A 19,988-nucleotide genomic window follows, 5' to 3' on the forward strand; every position below is an offset into this window, starting at 1 on the left:
TTTTGATGTCTTTATTTACTCATTTCTCTTTTTCATTTCTTTATCGATTGTTTATTTATAATAATAATAATTTTCTTTGCCCTATAGTCATTCTTTTATAATATTTAATTTTGAAACAGAAAAATTTATTAGGTATAAATACTAAATAATTATATACAATAAAATTATGCTTTGTTATAACTTAAAACATATTTTTAAATTTCTTTCAATAATTAGTTGAAAATGACAAATTTTAATTTAAAAAACTTCTAGTAAGTATATTCACTATTAGTATTTACAACAATGAATATCAATATTTTCAAAAAGCCCGCCTAAAATTGGTTTAAATTATAAGGAACAACAGATTTTTACATCATCCACATTTTAAAAAAAAGGAAAAAAATCTTCATTCTCTTAAAACAAAGGTAATAGTAAATAGAAAATATTCAATTTACAATAAAGTACGAATAAACAAACAGAAAAAATAACAAAAACCAAGATCTCTATCGAAGGGAATTTACGATGGTGGTAATACTGAATAAAAACGAACGTAGCGCCACGGAAGTATCATAAAATCAACATCCGGTGACGCAGGGATGCGCATGTCCCGGTGTTAATAAGGGAATTAGAATGAAAAAGGACGACGCGATTGAGATTTCTTTGTAAAAACTGAGATGAGCAGTAATAGAACGACTGGCAAATTTTGAGAAACGCTGGACGAGCGCCGGATTTCCAGGTTCCCCTAGACGAGGGTAATTCAAATCCTGGTCTTTGTGCGCTTGTGTATTGTTTTCCTCGGTCGGCTGTATGTCCTCTCCTGTTTCCCGAGTCAAAATCACAATCCGAACGCGCACAGCAGCAATCCAATTTCTTTTAATCAAAACATAACCGATACTCGTAAAATTCTCGAGGTCCACAATTCACAGTGTTTCCTATAGGAGTGCGTGATATACAAAACCTAAAACTCCGGACCAATAACAGTTGGAGGGGATCACCAAGTTCCATTGAGAGCTCCTCCATTACTAAAGCTTGTTTCTCAACCGGCCTCTTTAACAACCAAATCCCCAAGAGTCCAGGAATTCGTGAATCATCATCTACTTGCAAAAACGGCGTGCACTTGCGAAGGCACCAGGTAAACTTTAACTTTGTCCTTCATTTATCGAGCTATCATCTCTATATTTTTCTTTCTCTTTCTCTCTCTCTCTCTCCCTCTCACTCTTGCTGCCATCCCCGAATTTAGAGTTTCAATTCGGAGCGTTGCGCTCTCACAAAGATTCTCTTTTTTCTCGAGGATGGGAGTCGACGAAGGTTAACTCAGCAAACTTTTGTTCCTGTAGAAATCAAGGTTTTTATTCTCGAGGGTTTCCTCGAATATTTTACCCAGTGACTCCTCGTGCCTTTTATATTCACCCCAATTTGTTTGATATTTTTCTTCCTTCTAGATGTTATTATGAAAGTTCTCATTTTTCTTATTATCAGTGTTTTCTTTATCTTTGTTTGCTATAGAAATTAATTTTTTAAGTACAGTGTTAATGATTTTTCTCTTTCCAAAGGAAAACATCTTAGAAATTAAGTGTTTTTCTTAGTGTTTACGATTTTTGTCTAAAAAAATAGAATTGTATAGATTACAATTTTTAATGTTAGTACTTAATATCAATAAAAAAAATTCTATTTATCAATATTTTAAACTTATAGCTGGTAAAAGAATTTTTATTTTTATAATTTTTATGTTTATTACTGTCATAACTTTTACCATTTTCATTTTCACTATCATTTAACATCTTTATTGTTACTACAATCATTATTTTTATAAAATTATTTTATTTTCCTTTACCTTTGGATATCGAATATAAAAATTCTCATAAGGTGAATATTTTTCAATAATTTTTAGTAAAATACGTTTTATGTTAGTCGAAAAGATACATAACAATTTTAAATAATGATTTTATATCTTATCATTATAGAGTTATGGCATCTGGGGCAGGATCCAGTGGCACTGGAAGAGGACGCGGATCATCTTTGGCAGATAACAAGCCTGAAAACAAAGAGGCTAAGCCAAATCCAAAGATGTCAAAAGCTTTAGGAACGTCTGCTAAAAGGTACTTTTGTTAATAATAATATTATTAGTAAATATTATTGAAATATAAAGAAACAGAATAATCAAGAAAAAATGTACCGCAAATCGTCATTTTCATTTGTTGGTTTGTTTTATTTTCCAGGATACAGAAAGAATTGGCAGAAATTACATTAGATCCACCTCCAAATTGCAGGTTTGTTCATTTTATAATTGTTTTTTCAAATTCAAATTTGAATTTCAAATTGTTCAATTTCATTCAATGAATAATTGTGTTCATTAATTTTTTTTTCTAATTTGACTAATTTATGAATTTGATTTACAGTGCAGGACCTAAAGGGGATAATTTGTATGAATGGGTTTCTACGATTTTGGGTCCACCTGGATCTGTTTACGAAGGCGGTGTCTTCTTTTTAGACATTCATTTTTCACCCGAGTATCCCTTTAAACCCCCAAAGGTTTGTGAAACGTTTTTTTTTTTTTTTTTTTTTTTTTTTTTTTTTTTTTTAAGAATTTGTATGTAATAGAAGTTTTTGTTTCGAAAATAAGGAATGAACAAAAGGATAAATTATATTTTAATTATACTTGAATATAATTTTACAGGTCACATTTCGAACACGTATTTATCACTGTAACATAAATAGCCAAGGAGTGATATGTTTAGATATCTTGAAAGACAATTGGTCTCCTGCTCTTACTATTTCAAAGGTGTTGCTTTCAATTTGCTCACTTCTTACGGATTGCAATCCAGGTAATTCTCAACAAAATTCCAATTTTTATATTATCAAATAAAATTTTTATAAAAGTTATAGAATATCAATAACTGATAATTTTACAATTAAGATTAAAAATCGAATTTAAATTTCCAGCTGATCCTCTCGTGGGTAGTATAGCAACGCAATATCTTCAAAATAGAGAAGAACACGATCGCATAGCTCGTCTTTGGACTAAGCGTTACGCGACATGAGCGAGCAGGCAAGTTCCTCTTAATTCCCGTCAGACTCGTGCAAATTTTTTACCCGATAAATTCCTCCATGAAACAAGACTCAGACTTATTTTCATTTTTATGTTTGAGCATTACAAATAACACTTGGAACATTTGGGAATAACAAACAAAATAATAATTTAAAAAAAATATATATATATATTTTCTGTTGTTGCATATGTAATGTGCCTAAAAGACAGACAAATGCGCAACCAAACTGACAGAGACGAGTCAAAAGGACAACCCCCCTTCCCCTCCCTTAAAACAAACCTGCGGAGACTTAGAGTTTAATTGAATGTTTTTTTAGGTTATTGACAAATTTACAATTTTATTTGAGACATCGTAAGAGTGGCTACAAACTAGTTTTTTTTATATTCAATCGAAATTATCCAAGAGTTTGTGTAAAGAAACAGGTTTTTTCGTCCGTAACAAACAAATTTCCTGACTCGATTTCGGAGAGAATTATTCTATTCAACTTTCTTTAGTTTCTTCCATCTTCGAATTCATTGATATAGTTTTTCCATTTGATTCGAGTTATATTTTCATTTGATGAATATCATACTTTTTTCTTATGCTGGGATTATAATTGCAATTAAAAAATGTTTATTTTTATTGTCATCAGAATTGAATTTCATTATTATTCATGTCAAAGGCGAGGTTTTTAATTAATTTAAAACTCATTAAGATTTCTAGAAGCTAGAATAAAAAGTATAATCGTAAACAGTGTTCTAAAAAATAAATTTCCTTAAATATTTTTATGCTCTGATGAAGAATAATAATTTTGAGGCAAAAGATTTTAATTAAAAGGGAATAACAAAAAATTATATTTCGATGAAAATGAAATTTTATAATTGCATCCCTGGTGTGTATAATACTTGTTCATGTCATTGATTCACACCTAACAGTAGAAATTTCCCATTTTTATTCATTAGTTTCTCACTTCAATTTCATTTCAAGTTCCTATCAGTTTTTATTTAATTCCATTTTTTCCCATCTATTTTATTTAGTTTCCTCATTATATTTTGTAATTTTTCTAAAAAAAAATTTCAATAATTATTTCCCTCTTTTTATGATGGAAGAAACATTCCGTGAAGAAATGTTTGCTTTTCTGTGATAGGCCAAAAATTTTCGAGTCGACAATCTCGAATGATTTAAAAGCATTGATAAAAGTTTTGGGTTTTTTTTATCCTCCGAAGTGAATCGTTCAATTACTACTGAAAGATACTTTGACAATGTTTATGTGGGGCCACCGCAGTAAAAAAAAATCACTGTAATTGTAAATAACTATTATTTCTTGTATATTCTCGTTGATAAATAACGCCCAGCCATGCGAAATAGTAATCTGGATATTTGTACGCTTTCTTTCATTGTAACACTTGTGTAAGCTTTTGTATATGTAGGTTCGTATGTCATGTGTGATTGAATGTCAGTGAGCCACGAAGCAACGAAGCGCGATTATACTTTTCGGGAGAAAAAAAGAGGAAAATAAAAAGAGAGAGAAGGAAATAAGGTTTTTAAAAAAGTGGAGAAAAATGAAGAAGAGGTATTTCTAAAAAAAAGAAGAAAAAACGAAAAAAATTGATCTCTGGGATCAAAAAGTAAGAAAAAATAATTTATGCTTGGCACTGTTTGTCCGGAGACTCGAATGCAGCCGATTGATTTTAATGGACTATTTTTTCTGGAAAATATTCTTTAATGCTTCCACGTTATTTTTGTATAACGAGCGATAGAGTTTTTTCAAAGCAAGGCGGACAAACCGACTTTGTAAATAATTGACTCTGTAAATCGCATATATAGCAAAAACTCGATTAAACTTAGGTGTTTGTAAGATAGCAAGTAATTCTTAAAACTGATTTAAATCACTGATCGCATGAGTAAGTTTCCTTTGGACAGTTTTCCAAAATTGCCAATAATTGACAAAAGGAAAGAATCTCAATCGCGTTCAGAATCGTTGTAAATATCTCCCAAAGTCTGGAATTAATCTGTACTGATAAATGAGTACCTCCGTCAATACTTCTTTTTTTCAAATGAATGAATTAATTATTCTATAGTTTGACTGATTTTTGTTTTTAACAATCTACACATTAAAATAATAGCGCTCATTTTTGTAATTATGAAAAAAAAATTATTTTTACCACTATTTCTCTATTGATGAATTTCACTACTATAAATCGGTAATTGTTCCATTATACATTTTTTAGACTATTGATCATTATTGTCTGATATTTTCGATTTGAGACGTTTTTTTAATAAAGAACAATTAGAGTTTATTTAAAATTAAATAATTAAATAACCCTTTTCGACCAAATTCAAAATTGAAGTAATTTTTTTTATATCTTTTTTAACAGATATATATTTTTAATTTAGTAAGATTTTATTTATTTTATATGTATATTCTTATATTTTCGTTATCCGAAAATATAATTTTTTATAACGCATTTTGTTGTCCACATAATTTTGTAGCAATTTAAGTACAACTATTTACAATTTATAACTATTTGTATAAAGTTTTACAAATTTTATTAAATTTATATTTATAAATAATTTTTCTATTTTCATTTACAATTCACGTAAACGTCTTGATGGGTCGTGACAATAATGAGTAATAGGATAAAAATTTTTAATTTCTATATCAAAAGGTAGTCGATAAGTTTTGAGGAGTAGAAGAGAAAAAAAATTATCGACAGTCCAGTGAATGATTGAGAGCGATTCTGGCTTTTCATCGAGTCTTTTAGATTATAATGTTTCGTTTCAATTGAAGCGACGAATTTAGAAATTATATATGTATATTTAAAGATAAGAAATTCAAACTTACATTACGGGATTTTGTCACGTTTATGAAAATATTTCACACACACAAAAAATGTCTTGAATTAACAAAAAAAAAAAAAAAATCGCTTAGGAAATAAAGGGGAAATCCCGTGAAAATTTATATTTCTTTTTTGAAAATAAAAAAATATATATTGAGGAAAAGCGTCGAACTCGGATTAATGACTCTATATCTGGGAAGGAAACTACCGTTTTATCTATATATTAAATGTGAAAATCCTAAAAACACAGTTAGGGTGCTAAGAATAATTGTTCTATATTGCAGAGATGTGATTTAGGATTTTTACTTCCGATAATGAATCGAATTGATTAAAAAAAACATGGAGCTACGATACTTTTCTACTCAGGTACAGATTTGTACATATTTTGAGGTAAATTGATATTACATGAGGTTGTCATTTGTAAAGAGTATAATTAAGAATTCGTGATCAATGGTTGATTTTTGTTTAGTTCACGGGAAGAGGATATTCCTAAAATATTAATGATTTTAAGAAAAACGACTGGGAAATTTTTTAATCTCTAAAAAGTTGGTGAGATAAGATCTTGTGAAGAAGATAATTAAACAAAAATTATATATATAAATTAAAGCCTAGATGAAATAATTTGCAAAATTAGTTTTCGATCCAGGCTTTGTACGTGTAAGAATCTAAAGAAGAGATTCATTAACTTTAAATTATACAATAGTGAATGTTAGTCTGCTAGTTAGTGGCATTCATAAGAAGGTGAAATAAAAGGTTATATACTCTATGAAGTTTTTTCATTCATTACACTATATGTGACAAAATTTATTCAAGTAATTAATTACTTTATTTTTACTAAAAATATTTAAATAAAATTGAAAATATTTTAACTATTGGGTTTTATATAACAAAAATTCCATGAGACTTAATTAATTAGTCAATAAAATTTTAGCATAATTTTCAAAATAAAAAAAAATTATCATCTATTACCAAATTCTCGAAATCCCTTTAGAAATAAATCTTTAACCTTTCATGTAATATTTTATAACAAAAAAAATATATTGAAAAGTAAATAGTATGACAATAAAGTTAAATAAGAAAATCTCACATATTTTTATTAATTTATTAATATAATCATAAATGCTAGACAAATATGTGCCAATGATAGTTTGTTGGATCACGAAACGCCAAAACGCAAGTAGTGTCAATGTGACAAGATGCTTTTTGTTTTATCGATTCACCAATTTCGATTCATACATAACTTTTACACATTTACAGTGTGTGTTTTTCTTTCTTTCACTTTTTTTTTCTTTTTACTAAAAAACCATGTAGGCAGCCAAAATAGATTTAGTATAAATTTAAAAATATACGTCGTATTTAAAATACCAATGGTTGTTAATACTGATTACAACGATCTTCTTCAGTCTTTGAATGGCCTGGTAATATCTACGTATCCAGTATATAACAGAAAAAGTCTAACGAGAGCCGATGAGAGAAATTCTCAATAATTATTAAAAAAAAAAAAAAAAAAAAAAAAAAATTGGGCTAACTTTGGACGTGTGCTATACAAATTCGAATAAAGCAGTTTTTTCATAGCTCAAGAGACATTTGAATCGTACTTGGTTGAACATTTTATTTTGTTTTTTCTTTCTATTCTATGTCGTTATATCTATATACTTTACTATGCGTTAGGCACACTCCAAATATTTATTAGCTTTGGGTTTTATTATTTAAAAACCCCTTGAACAGTTTTTTTTCCTTATAATCGACAGTTTTTTTGCCCGAGGTCTTGCAATAATTAAAATAATAGGTACGACTACAAAAGTCTGAAATTGTTTAAAGAACTTTTTGTAGACTTAGGCCTACCATTAACCAGAATTTTTTAAATTATTATTTAAAAATAATATCTTCTCTTGACGCAAGTCCTCGAGCTATTTTATTATTTTCGTACAAACTGAACTTTCACGCATAAATTCCCAAATCGACATTGCGTCTCAAAAGTTACAGCACTTAAATACTTATTTCGTAAAAGTTACATTCGATAATTATTATTAAATAATCGTATTTAATATTAAAATTTATTTACGTTGAAGAATATTTTGTGTTTTTTTCAAGTACATTGTAAAAATTGAAGAAGAAAACATTAAGGGCATGTAAAACAATTCGTTAAAAATTATCAGTCTAATTTTTGAAATAAACATAAATTCAAATTCTAATCATGGTTAATTATTTATATATTTTATGGTATTTTGGCAGGTTTTCTGAAAAATCATTAATAATTAAAAAAAACTAATAGTATTAAAACGACCGAAAATTTTACTCAAATCGCATTTTTGATGTCCTTAAAAAGCATTTTCGAAAATAGAACTTTAATACATTAAAGTTATAATCGAACTTAACTTATTAATGCTTTACAACTTTGTTCGTTGACTTTTAACAACAAAAAACACAGATTGATAGAATATTATATTTTTCCTACATCTAGTTTCTTTGATATCAATTATATTTGTGAAAAATTACAAAAACACGAAAGCAAATATGTATCATAATTTTAAACTACTAACAAAAATTGCGAACATACATATATTCGACACAAAACAATAATTATTAAAATATATATATATTATAATTATTCACTATAATTATGCATCAATTATATACTCTAATAAAATAATATCAATAGTAGTAATAATAAATATACATAAACATTTTTTTTTCTTTTAGAGAATGTCGATTTATTGGTCCCCTCCCTTTCGAATTCACAAATAAATTTTCGATTTCTCAAGAAATTGAAATTGTGGACTTTTTTAAGAAAATATATTTCTCAATTTAAAAGATAGTATCAAAAAAGTATATAGAAAGTCTAGTAGACTTTTTACTTAAATCCTTAAATATCTAAAGAAAAGAATACATTTTCTAAGTCGAGACTCCAATTACAAAAAAATAATAAGTCTTTTCTACTTGCTATTTACATTCAGCGAAAAATTATTCCGATTTTTCAAGAATATTTTAACAGAGAAAAGATTTTTTTCTATGAAATATGAATTTGTCGAAAATGTCTTTTTCTTTCAATAATCCTTCAAATTAACAATTAGCGATTTTTCTTTTACTAATTTAGGATCAGAAAAAAAGGACAAATTCACAAAAAAATAAATGGATAAACCTTTGTACTTTTATATTATAGATTCAATAACTCGTTTCGAAGATTATTTTATCGATTTTCTAAAAAATCAATATATGTATATAGAGAAAAAAAGGATATTGGAGTCGCAATGTCGATTGTGAATGAAATACAGATGCGTTTTACATGAAATATAAGAAATCTCACAAAATCTGTTTATACACACATACTTTGACTACGACACTGCATATAAATTGTCAGAAAAGTGAATTCTGCCAGTAAGAAGGCATTTTATGGGTTGCTAGGATTTTTTTGTTTTGTTATCATTAAAAACTAGAACATTAGAGTTAGAGAAGCAACAAGCCATTTTATACTCCGTCGATCAGGCGCAGTTATTTTAAGAAACTCAAGCTTGTTTGCTGCGACTATAGTCAGCATACATTTTTTATTAATATACATTTTCTACTTGAAGGAAAATTAAATAAAAAAAATAAAATAAAATAAATAAATAAAAGAACAGCTTATTGTTTTAATTTACCAAATGAGGATCGAACAAAGAGGAACGATGATCAAATCACTTATTTTGCAACTAATTCAAATGACATTTTTCGAAATTGTATAGTAATTTCACTATTTTTAAATACTAATTTCAAGTAGCGAAGAGAAATCATTCATTTTCTATTCAATTTTTTTTTGAAATTATTGTAAATTAAACAAAATGACGAAAAAGTACAAAAATTTGTAAATTTGTATCTTTAGTAAGAATAATTTCGAAGATAATGAAATAGTATAAATTTTCAGTCTTTGCTTTTTGTCAGAACTTGGCAGTTTTGCTTAAAGGACATCAGACATATTTAACACAATCTGGAACAAACGCAGTTTAAAAAAGCAAGAAAAATTAGTTTAAAAAAATTCCATTAAATCAAAAATAGATTACTAATTGTAAGTAATATTATTTGTTACAATTATTGTTTGTTATAAAAATTGTGATTGAAATTAAGTTTTGTTTAAATAACGTTTTAACATCTTAAACAAAATTTTTTTAAAATTATTTTCCTGCATTTAGAAACAGTTTTTTAGTCAGAAATAATAGTCGAATATCCTTAATTTAATGATTGACTTTAGTAATTGAATTCTTCATCTCCTCGATCTTACAATATTAACGTAATTTTGAGTTTTTTTATTTTTGCATTATTTTTAACTTATACAATATTCTTAAATTTTATATTCCCATCGAAAATGTAATTATTGAAAAACTTGGAATTACCAAATAATATCTGTGAAATTTGAGCATAATTCCTCTTTTGTCAATAAAATTCGTAAGCACGTTGAAAAATCTAGAAACGCGATGAATATCTAAATGTATGATGGACAATATTATGTTAATAATGCCTCCTAAGTGGTGGCTGATCAGTGTGCTGTAGTTTCGCTGTAAGTAAAAATGTTATGTCACCAAGCATGAATATTTGAAAAATATTGGACGAGAGAATGCAAACGTAGGTGCACATACTGAGAAGCAAACAAATGTACAATAGGCAAAAAAAAGAGGTCCTTATCTGCACTTAAATAAACAATCTTTTGTAATATTTGACTCAAAATATTTAAAAACTCTTGGAATAACAGAGTATAAAAAATTTCTGATCTGCCACCAAATTGCAAAGGCAGTCAAATTTAAGAAGAAAAAAATCCTCTAAAACATTTAAAGAAGAAATGAAAAAAAATACTATCGCTGATTAAAATCAAAGAAAATAACACTCGTGCTCTTTTAGACTTTGACTCTATGAATATAACACTACGTAGACTTTACAAATGTAGAAAACAACAGAATACTTTTTCATATAATATAATTTTTTTAAACTAAACTATAGACCAACGTTTATTTCTTAAATTACAAGAACAGTGACGAGAATCAAAGAAAATTATTTAGGAACGGTTCTGGACGTTAGTTTTGCTATGGAATTTCACTGACGATTGCAAAATGTTAATTTTCAGAAAAGTTACCCATTCAACTTTTTCAAACTTCATCTACATAATTTATAAATATTGTTAATTCAGTTCTAGTTTTGTTTTTTTGTCTTCAATTTATTCTTCAAATTAAAGAGAATATAAAAAATTAAAAAAGAAGAAAAGAAATAAAAAATTTAATAATCAACATAAAATTGATAATTAGCAAAAATAAATTATCAACTTTTCTGAATTTCTGAACAATTTACAATCTTTAAGCGTTGGATCTGCATGCTTTAAGGACACAGGACTCTCGATCACAGCCTCTTTTTATCATGACCATTTTATATATATATATATATAAATATACGAATGATTAGTTACGTGTTTCAACTATCGAAATCGTTATTTAAGAGTTATAGCAGCATATTGCCTAACAAAGAGACAAAAGCGTATCATTGTAATAAAAAAATGTATGAGATAAATAAATCCTAATCTTGTTGATATTTAAAAAAATCAAATACAAATTGTGCGTAGCTTTTTGTTTCTATAGCGGTGCAAGCTGTGGAATGGCGCGGGATACGCTTTTATTTCTTGGAGTGCAAAACAACTGTTATTTTGTAGAAAAAACCCCCTCGTACATGCTTATGCGGCGATCAGTTTACATTTCTACATTATTATTCGTTTTATCAGTATAAAACATAAACTTACAGAATTATACAAAATTAAAGAAAATTCCACCAAAAAGGCTTCCATCGTGAAATTAATTTCCAATAATTTGGATTAATCCACTTAATTAATAATGAAATTTACAAATAATCAGGAGAAATATAAAATTACTGAAAAATCTCTAAATATCCGCGAAATATAAACAAATTAATTTTTTTAATTTTTTAATGTCATAAATACTTGAAAATTTTTCAAATAATAATTTTTCAATAAGTTTATAATTCTCATAATATTTCAAGTTTTTAAATATTCTGTAATAATAATAATAAAAATTCTTAAAAACATGAAAACTTAATAACTGGATAAAAAATTCTTTAAGAAAAAGGAAAACTTGCAGATAATTAAATTTTTTTAAATACTTAAATAAACTTAATAAAATTAAAATGAATAATTTCAATTTAATTGAATTATAAAAATATTTAATTATTCAATAAAAATTGAAAATTATTAAATAAAATGTGAGACCTAGCTAATCATAAAGAAAATATAAACCGATTATAAAAATAAAATAATGAGTGAAATGCATATACAATACAAATGAAATATCAACAATATGCTTATAGAGTCTATTACTTTCGTTTTGAAAGAGTTTCAGGTGACAAAAAGCTACTATGGCGACTACGATATACATATATGTAGAAAGAGGGATTGCAAAAGAGGTCGTAATACTATAAAGTTTTGAAAAAATTTCTCAATGTAGGCGATAATAGCGACACGAATAAGCGGCAACAATCAACTATTATAAGCGACTGACACTTATTTGTTTATTATCAGTTTGACAACAAATTGTCAGGGAATAACATTAACACTTAAGATGAAAGGCTTTTTTCTAAATCGACGAATTAATTTTCTGTTAAAGTTGCCGAAATGAAAAAAAAACCTCTTTACATGCTTCGTTGCGAATAAATATAGCCCTTTAGTAATTAATTCGATAAACCCAAGCCAGTATTTCTGCCAAATTTTTGTATTGTTTTTTTTTAAAGGAAAAAATAAATTTACATGTTTGATAAGCTATTGGCAGAATGAGCAAAAGAAAAGAAAATATTTTGTGATTGTGCATCGGTTCGAGTTAAACAGTAACGCAACATATACAGTAGTGGAATAGACATCGGTAAGATTGATTTATATATATATAAATATATATAAGAAAAGTGCACGTGAGGCGTATTGCAATGAAAAGTGTTTTTATCATCTTACACTGTCTCGTATTCACGACGAATCGAACGAGCCAAACAGCACGCAAAGGTTACTCCAATCAGCTGAAATATTATTAAAAATTTTGTTCTTATTATTCTAATTTTCAATTATTTTCTCAATTTTATTTATTTATCGACTATTTTTGTTTTTATCTTAATCCTTTAATTATTTTACTATGCATAATTTACGTAATTAATTATAATTTTTTAATTATGAATTTACGAGATAAATATTTATCGAAAAATGATAACATAATTTAAAAATCGCAATTAATTACGTAAATTTTATGAAAACCTGTGTGATGAAAAAAGAAAATTTATAATTATTCTCAAGAGAAAATTTAATCTTGTTTTGCAACGTCTAAAATACCTGAACCAAAGCGATTCCTATGCCAACACCTCCTAAGACAACAGCTCTGTCTTCGATGAATGATCGAAATTTATTGAAACATCCTTTCTCACGAACAGTTATGGAATTCATGTCGCATGTACTTTGATGAGTAGTGTCTGTCTTCAAAGGAACATTTTGACAACAAGTTATCGGCAAAGTATTGTCTTTGAATCCGGCCTTGGACCAATCGGAAGGGCCATTCATGCCACAGCAGTCGAGCTAAAATACGATAATATTCAAATTTACATCTATTATAAGAATTTAGTCAAATACATAAAATAAAATCAATTGGAGATTAAACTCAATTATTTAATAAAAAAAAAAAACATATATTACATAAAAACAGTATTTATGAAAAACATTCTACACAATTTTTGTTTATGAAAAATTAAATTTTCAAATAGAAAAAAATTGAAGTATATTTAGAGATTTTCTAGTGCTGCGATCCGCGACATTAAAATAGAAAACTGACAACTGAAAAACATGCGGAACGCATATGGTCATTTTCAGGAGAAATATACATACAATCCTTTTGTAATTACACTAGACCTGTGCACGGTATGCGTTTCATGTTTATCTGTTTCATCTCCATGAATCCACTTTGAATAATTTCACAGTCTAGACTATTCTTCTTTTTGTAATTCATTTTCAATTCTTATATTAAGATACTCTTTATATAGCAAATGAACTCATTTTCTACATCTTATTATAATTAAAAAATATATTGTTTACGATTTATTATTACTCTATACTTTCATTTTACATAATACACAAGAAAAAAGAAGAGAAAAATTCAAATTTTTAATCCCTCAAAACTAGGCAAAAAATTGTGAAATTTCATATGGGACCAAAAAAAGAATTTAATTACAAAGAGAAAAATTAATGTATAATGTTTAAGACGCGCGCGTTATAAAAAATTTGAATAAAATAAGTCAGTATGTAAATATGTCAAGACTCAAGAAATAATATAAGTATAAAGAAAATATTAAAATAAAATGGAAATCGATCATAAAACCTTCATTTTCATAACACCAAGACCAAGTTCTTAGAAATTCTATATTCAATGCACGTTCAGATGGCTACAGGAAGTGGAGTTTGTCTTGTGTATAGCTCAGGTGAGGTAAAGATATTGATTAATATCACAGGTCCTCTTTAACGGAAAGTTGTTTTTCATAAGTACAATTAGTTATTTATTATACTCATATATTTATATCCATACATAAATAAATATTTGAATGATTCTTCCGATACGATGAGAAAAAAAATTTGTAATTATATACTTTTTTACATAAGAATTAAAAAAAAAAATTTCTTTCAAACAAAAATAATTAAATTATAATATTAAATTTTGAAAATAAACAAACGCAAAACTTACATCATGTTGCATAATATCCCACGACTTTCCAATGTCACTTTGAGAATATTGTGGCATTGTTCTATTCATGTGATTTTCCAGCATGGTGCCCACTTCTCCACGCATTATGTATCCAGAGATTCCGGCACCCAATTCCAGGGCAAATATCAACAGCAGTAAAACCGAGAACTGTATTAAAAAGAACAAAAGCTTTTTTTTAGTAAATTCTATTAATTGGAATAAAATAAGTTATTATTTTTCAAAAATAAAATTATAGTAGATATTTTTCTGAAAAATCATTAAAAGTTTTTTCAAATCAAAATTATCTTGTTCTCTTTTAGATTTGAAAGAAAAGACGAACCGTAATGATCATGCAGTGATTTTCTTTCACTGCTCCACAGCATCCGAAGAACGATACAAGGAAGACTATCACGCCGACAATAATCATTAAAACTGGTGCAGCAAATAACCAGCTATCGACAAAATTGCTGTATTCATTGTAAACTACCAAAATGACAGCTCCAAATGAAATGAGTACGATACCAGTTATCTAAAAAAAATACAAGATTAAAAAATTAGATTAATTAATTAATTAATTATAAATGAAAACAAATTACAAATTTATTTTGTCATAATTTGCTTTACTTAATTGATTATCGACATTATATAAAAAGTAGAAAATTAAACAAAAAGAATAAAGAAAAAAGCAAAATAAATTTGAAAATTGTATAAAGTTAAGTGCATAAATGATTTTAATATACAATGCTAGTCTTATTTTCAAGGCACGTTCTTACAAAGGTGAAAGGGTGAAGGGAGTGTTTCCCCTTTAAGCCACACCTGGCTACATTGAACTCATAATGACTTCTACGTATAGAATTTGTCAAATTCCGTTGTCGACTAAATATTTTTTCAAAATAATAATGATAACATTTTTTCAATATTCAATAAAATTATAAATTTTAAAAAAATAGTAACATTTTGTATATTAATTAATTTATTCTCCCCTGAATTAAAAAAAATGTAATTCGAGTTTCAGAAAATAAATTCAATAATTATTGCATTGCTACTGATTTAATTACGTGCGATATCGGTCTGAATATTCGAATTTCAAGTGGTTCACCGCACAAGTTTTCCGCTAAAAAAATAATAAAATAAAATGTAACATTTTTAATTAATTGAAAAAATAAACAAATTTTCTGGGTATAAAAAACAATTTCAAGTTGAAAAGTAAAAAAAGGAAATAAAGTAAAATTTCATAATAAATAATAATGTTAAAAGAAACTTTAGTTTTTAATAAGTTCTTTTAATATATCAAGTGGCTAGTATCAGAATAAAATTAGATCATTGACATGCAGTGTGACACTTATGAACGACTTACAAGGCCTGTTGCAAAAAAAATGCATAAGGCATGAAGCAAATCGAACGCTGCACATAAATGACTCTAAGGTGGACTGGCTTTATGTGGCCTCATTGAAGACAGAATCACCAATATCACCATCTATCGATATCATATCATATCCCTTGCATATTGTATAGGTATATTTGTGAGAGTATAAAATTAAAAAAAAAAAAACAATATCCTGTTGCTCAAATTACAAGCTCTCAAAATGAGTATACAGCATACATATATCGATCAAACTCAACTATTTAACCATATGAAAAATATTACATACATGTAATAATCGTATGTACAATAAAATATAACAAAAATTTTACTTTAGAATAAAACATTTTTTTACATTAAATATTAATTGTAATTATAAGCATAATTTCCAAAAGCAATATAATTTTTTATAATAATTGTACAGTTTGGATTAAATAATTATATATTATAGCTGTAAAATTATTTTTAATTAATGATAGTTTCAAACAGTGGTATATAACTATGATAACTAAGTCACTTTGTGACAAATTGCTAATTTCAATTTGAAATACAAATTATGTTGATAATTTAAAAAATATATATATATATATTTTACTACCATGAAGGGAGAAAAATCCTTTATTTGAAAAATTTCATCAACACATATAGACACCTACGTATGCAAATCAGAAAGTTCATTGCGCTCCTGCGCTAAAGGGACAACGATTGTAAGTGCCAATCATCTGTCTTTATTCGTCAAAAGCTTTCATTAAACTATACTTTTCATTGTGTAGGTAGGATTTAAAATTCATTCAATAGGCGGAAGTTATCTCAACAATTTTTTATCAAAATAGATTATATATATATATATATATGTCAAGATGTAATAAAAAATCGTCTTTAGTAATCTCGGACTCAATAGGGGTAAAAAAGTAATAAAAAATCTTGGACAATTTAAAGTAACAGTAAGTCAGCATGCAATAATAAAACACAGTTCACTTCTTCACGCAAAAAACAGGATCAATGTTCGAGCTAAGTTTTCAAACTTTTTTCTGCAGAAACGCCCATTAACTTTTAGAGTAAAAATCTATTTTGTTTTGGGTATTTTAATAAAAATAATTAAAACTAGGTACCAACTATTTCAATTATTATTTTCTAAAACTTAAAAATAATGAAATTATTTCTACAGTTTCATATAACAATTATTGTTTTAAATTACGCTATATATACCTAATATAGTTAATATTTTCAATTTTATCCAAAATATATTTTCAAAGAATAATCTCACAGGAATTAACTTCCATTTCCTGATTTTCGCTTCACTATAGAATTTTTTTCAGAGACAATGAAAAATATTTCCTGCGCATTTTCAAGCAATGAATTTAAGCAAAATTAAATAAATAAGTTTAAAACTTATAAAAATAATGATTTATATGTCACAAGCAAATTTCTCAAAAGATATAACTGAAGATTTGTCTTGCAAAACGTTTAGTGAAATAATCTCTTATTGGCATTTAACCGTTTCCGATTCATTTCATTCTCGAAAATAATTACTCATTGGAAAAGTCTTGAAGGTAAAAGGAAAAAACAAAAACTTATTTCATGTTCTCATTACAGAATAGTAATTGAAACAAAAGATTTATATCAGATATATGTGAGTCGGCAAATTTAAATTATATAATAGATCGATTAAAATGAAATTGAAAAAAATTTTGTCAAGTTACGAAAAATATGAATTTAGGACAGTTTAAATTTAATGACTTCACGAAAGTACAGTTAAACATCATCGTTCCAATTAATGAAACTGGGTCAGACTTTTATCTTCTAATTTAATCAGACAAAATGAACAAAAGCTTTCTTCAAATTTCTGTAACTCGCTAAAAAATATATATTAAATAAACATATAAATTTGTGAATAATATTGTAATGGGGAATTTAAAAAAAATTAATTATCGAAATTTGATTTTTAAGTTTCTATTGAATAAATATATACATATTTGTTAAAAATTCAAATGATTTTGCGGGCACTGAATTTAATACTTAATTATATTATGTTTTAGAATTGCATTGTCCGCAACATTTTAGATTGTTAGCGTTTTTTTTAACAAAAACTTTTATATATTAACTTTCACATTAACCATTCAAATAAAAAATAAAATTCACTTTTAAAATCAATATCAAGATAAAAATTACGGCAAATAGGAATAATTATTTTAGTTTATAACTCTCGACTAATGATAAAAATTTTTTTAAATAAAAACAATGGATAATGAAAATTTTATAATAAAAAAAACGAACGCAACAATTATTACTTGATTAAAATTTGATTAAATATTTTAAAAATAATAACAATATATTTATGGAATAAAAAAATTATAGAAAATTCAAAATAACATTTTGATATGTGTGAAACTAGGTTATATTTTTCAAAAACAATGTAGAGATGGCGTAACAAAAATCGATTTTGGAAGCTATGCAAACAATCACTTTGTGAAAAAAAAAGAAAAAGAATGAACGTTAATGGAAAAAACAAGCGACACTCGTTGTGATAGCAATTACACAAATGAAAATCGATAAAATCAGACCAAAACACCACGAGTTTTCCACGAAATGCAAGTTGTATACACAAAGGCGCCGTGAAGTCGTGGACCTCAATAAAACCTCAATGGAGCCGACAGGAACAAAGCATTCCTGGATTCCGCGAAAAATTTTATATCGTAGAAAACGAATTTCTGTGATAATTATTAACTCAAAAAACATTAAACTTTTTCACAAAGTTTTTGTCACGCTTCTAATTAACAATGCCGGCTTTGAACTGGAGAGGCAGTGAAACAACAATTTTTTCGTCGGATAAAATGCAATTTCGATCCTTGTTTAATATAGCAAGTAGGTATATACTCACCGCAAATATCAGGTTGAAAACGAATAAAAGGTACTTGACACACGCCATACCCCCGGAAACCATTTTTCTGATTTTCAGATGCTCAAAAGTCTTGAATATATTATAAATTAAAACTGACAACGCGAGTTTCGGTCACACACCTGAATCACGGATACGTAATTCCTCAGTTTTGTTTTGTCCTGCGGCGCTCCACGGAGACAAGTCGATTACGATTTGAAGCTATATAGCACACTAGTTTACCTTCGCAAAAAGACTCGGAAGAGTTCGGCACGAGGGCGCGACCGAACACCGCGACTCGGCTTATTCGAACTGATTCAAACATGTATGTTTCTCGCGGCCGCACCCCTTCTTAATAAAACAAGAGGGTTTTTACAATTTACAAATCTTTTGACTCTTGAGATTAAATAAAAATTCATATTTCTTTAAAACGCGTGTAAAATATCTGATTTTCAATAGATTGCTCAAGTTAGTTTAACATGCAGGAAACGCGCGCAAAATGAGATATTGACAGGTGGCCATTTTGAAATTATTTAAAAAATGGCGGGTAAATATTTGAAACGCCATATTTAAAAATCAAATGTGAATAATTTAAAATACCACGTATTTTGATAAGAAATTCTCTTTCAATGATTAAATATAATATTTATTATTACTGAAAGTGAACATATTGCATTTTAAATATGATTTTTTTGAAACTTAATTAAAAAATTTAATTCACTAAAATGATAAAAATAATATATAATAGTAATAATTGAAAGATACAAAAATAATTAACAAAAATGAATAAAATGTACTAAAAAATGGAAAAATACTTAACTAAAATTAATAAACCTAACTTAAAAAAATTAAAATATTTTATTTATAAATAATGCAATTTATATTTAATGTTGAGCGTTTAGTGAAAAATGTTAAGGAAGGTCAGCAAACCGCTTGAAAAGTGGAGAAATAGATTTGAACGATCGCAACCCACGTTCTAGACGTACATACATACATGTATGCATGTTATTCGATAATTCCGTACGGGAAGGCGCCAACGATTGTTTGGTAAAAGTCTGTCACGCGATATCAATTCCAGCTTGTACAGTATTGACATAAAATGTTTTAACGCTTCAAAGCCACTTTTACATATACTTAAAAGTCCTTTTTCATTTTCAATTATTC

At 27.1% G+C, this 19,988-nt stretch overlaps 2 protein-coding genes across 3 annotated transcripts; one reads left to right on the forward strand and one right to left on the reverse strand.

Annotated features, from left to right (window-relative positions):
- Window positions 1–579: 579 nt before the first annotated feature.
- Window positions 580–6,614, forward strand: LOC127278310 (ubiquitin-conjugating enzyme E2-24 kDa). Of its 2 annotated transcripts, none has more exons than XM_051299968.1 (6): window positions 580–1,111; window positions 1,944–2,078; window positions 2,199–2,249; window positions 2,379–2,511; window positions 2,657–2,804; window positions 2,923–6,614. In XM_051299968.1, the coding sequence occupies exons 2-6, from the start codon at window positions 1,948–1,950 to the stop codon at window positions 3,018–3,020; spliced, it is 561 nt and encodes a 186-aa protein (XP_051155925.1). In that variant the 5' UTR covers window positions 580–1,111; window positions 1,944–1,947; the 3' UTR covers window positions 3,021–6,614. The 2 variants fall into 2 exon arrangements, with proteins under 2 accessions (XP_051155925.1, XP_051155926.1); XM_051299969.1 differs by lacking the exon at window positions 580–1,111 and adding an exon at window positions 1,182–1,324.
- A 322-nt stretch (window positions 6,615–6,936) lies between these two features.
- On the reverse strand, window positions 6,937–19,062 carry LOC127278309 (CD63 antigen-like). The gene is made up of 6 exons (XM_051299967.1): window positions 18,828–19,062; window positions 14,924–15,112; window positions 14,584–14,751; window positions 13,188–13,427; window positions 12,819–12,880; window positions 6,937–10,377 (listed from the first exon to the last, which is right to left on the reverse strand). The coding sequence occupies exons 1-6, from the start codon at window positions 18,888–18,890 to the stop codon at window positions 10,359–10,361; spliced, it is 741 nt and encodes a 246-aa protein (XP_051155924.1). The 5' UTR covers window positions 18,891–19,062; the 3' UTR covers window positions 6,937–10,358.
- Window positions 19,063–19,988: the final 926 nt, after the last annotated feature.

The sequence above is a fragment of the Leptopilina boulardi genome, unplaced genomic scaffold, assembly GCF_019393585.1.
Source record: "Leptopilina boulardi isolate dan_hultmark-lab unplaced genomic scaffold, ZJU_Lbou_2.1 LbouV2_202, whole genome shotgun sequence".
Classification (NCBI taxonomy): domain Eukaryota; kingdom Metazoa; phylum Arthropoda; class Insecta; order Hymenoptera; family Figitidae; genus Leptopilina; species Leptopilina boulardi.

What these genes read in the sequence shown, in the direction of transcription:
- LOC127278310 (XM_051299968.1), top strand. Translation starts at nt 1,948, where the DNA reads ATGGCATCTGGGGCAGGATCCAGTGGCACTGGAAGAGGACGCGGATCA. An exon ending in TTAGGAACGTCTGCTAAAAG is followed by an intron (nt 2,079 to 2,198) that starts GTACTTTTGTTA and finishes TTTATTTTCCAG; the next exon opens with GATACAGAAAGAATTGGCAG. An exon ending in GATCCACCTCCAAATTGCAG is followed by an intron (nt 2,250 to 2,378) that starts GTTTGTTCATTT and finishes TTTGATTTACAG; the next exon opens with TGCAGGACCTAAAGGGGATA.
- LOC127278309 (XM_051299967.1), bottom strand. Translation starts at nt 18,890, where the DNA reads ATGGTTTCCGGGGGTATGGCGTGTGTCAAGTACCTTTTATTCGTTTTC. An exon ending in GGGATATTATGCAACATGAT is followed by an intron (nt 13,428 to 14,583) that starts GTAAGTTTTGCG and finishes ATCGTATTTTAG; the next exon opens with CTCGACTGCTGTGGCATGAA. An exon ending in TAGGAATCGCTTTGGTTCAG is followed by an intron (nt 12,881 to 13,187) that starts GTATTTTAGACG and finishes ATAATATTTCAG; the next exon opens with CTGATTGGAGTAACCTTTGC.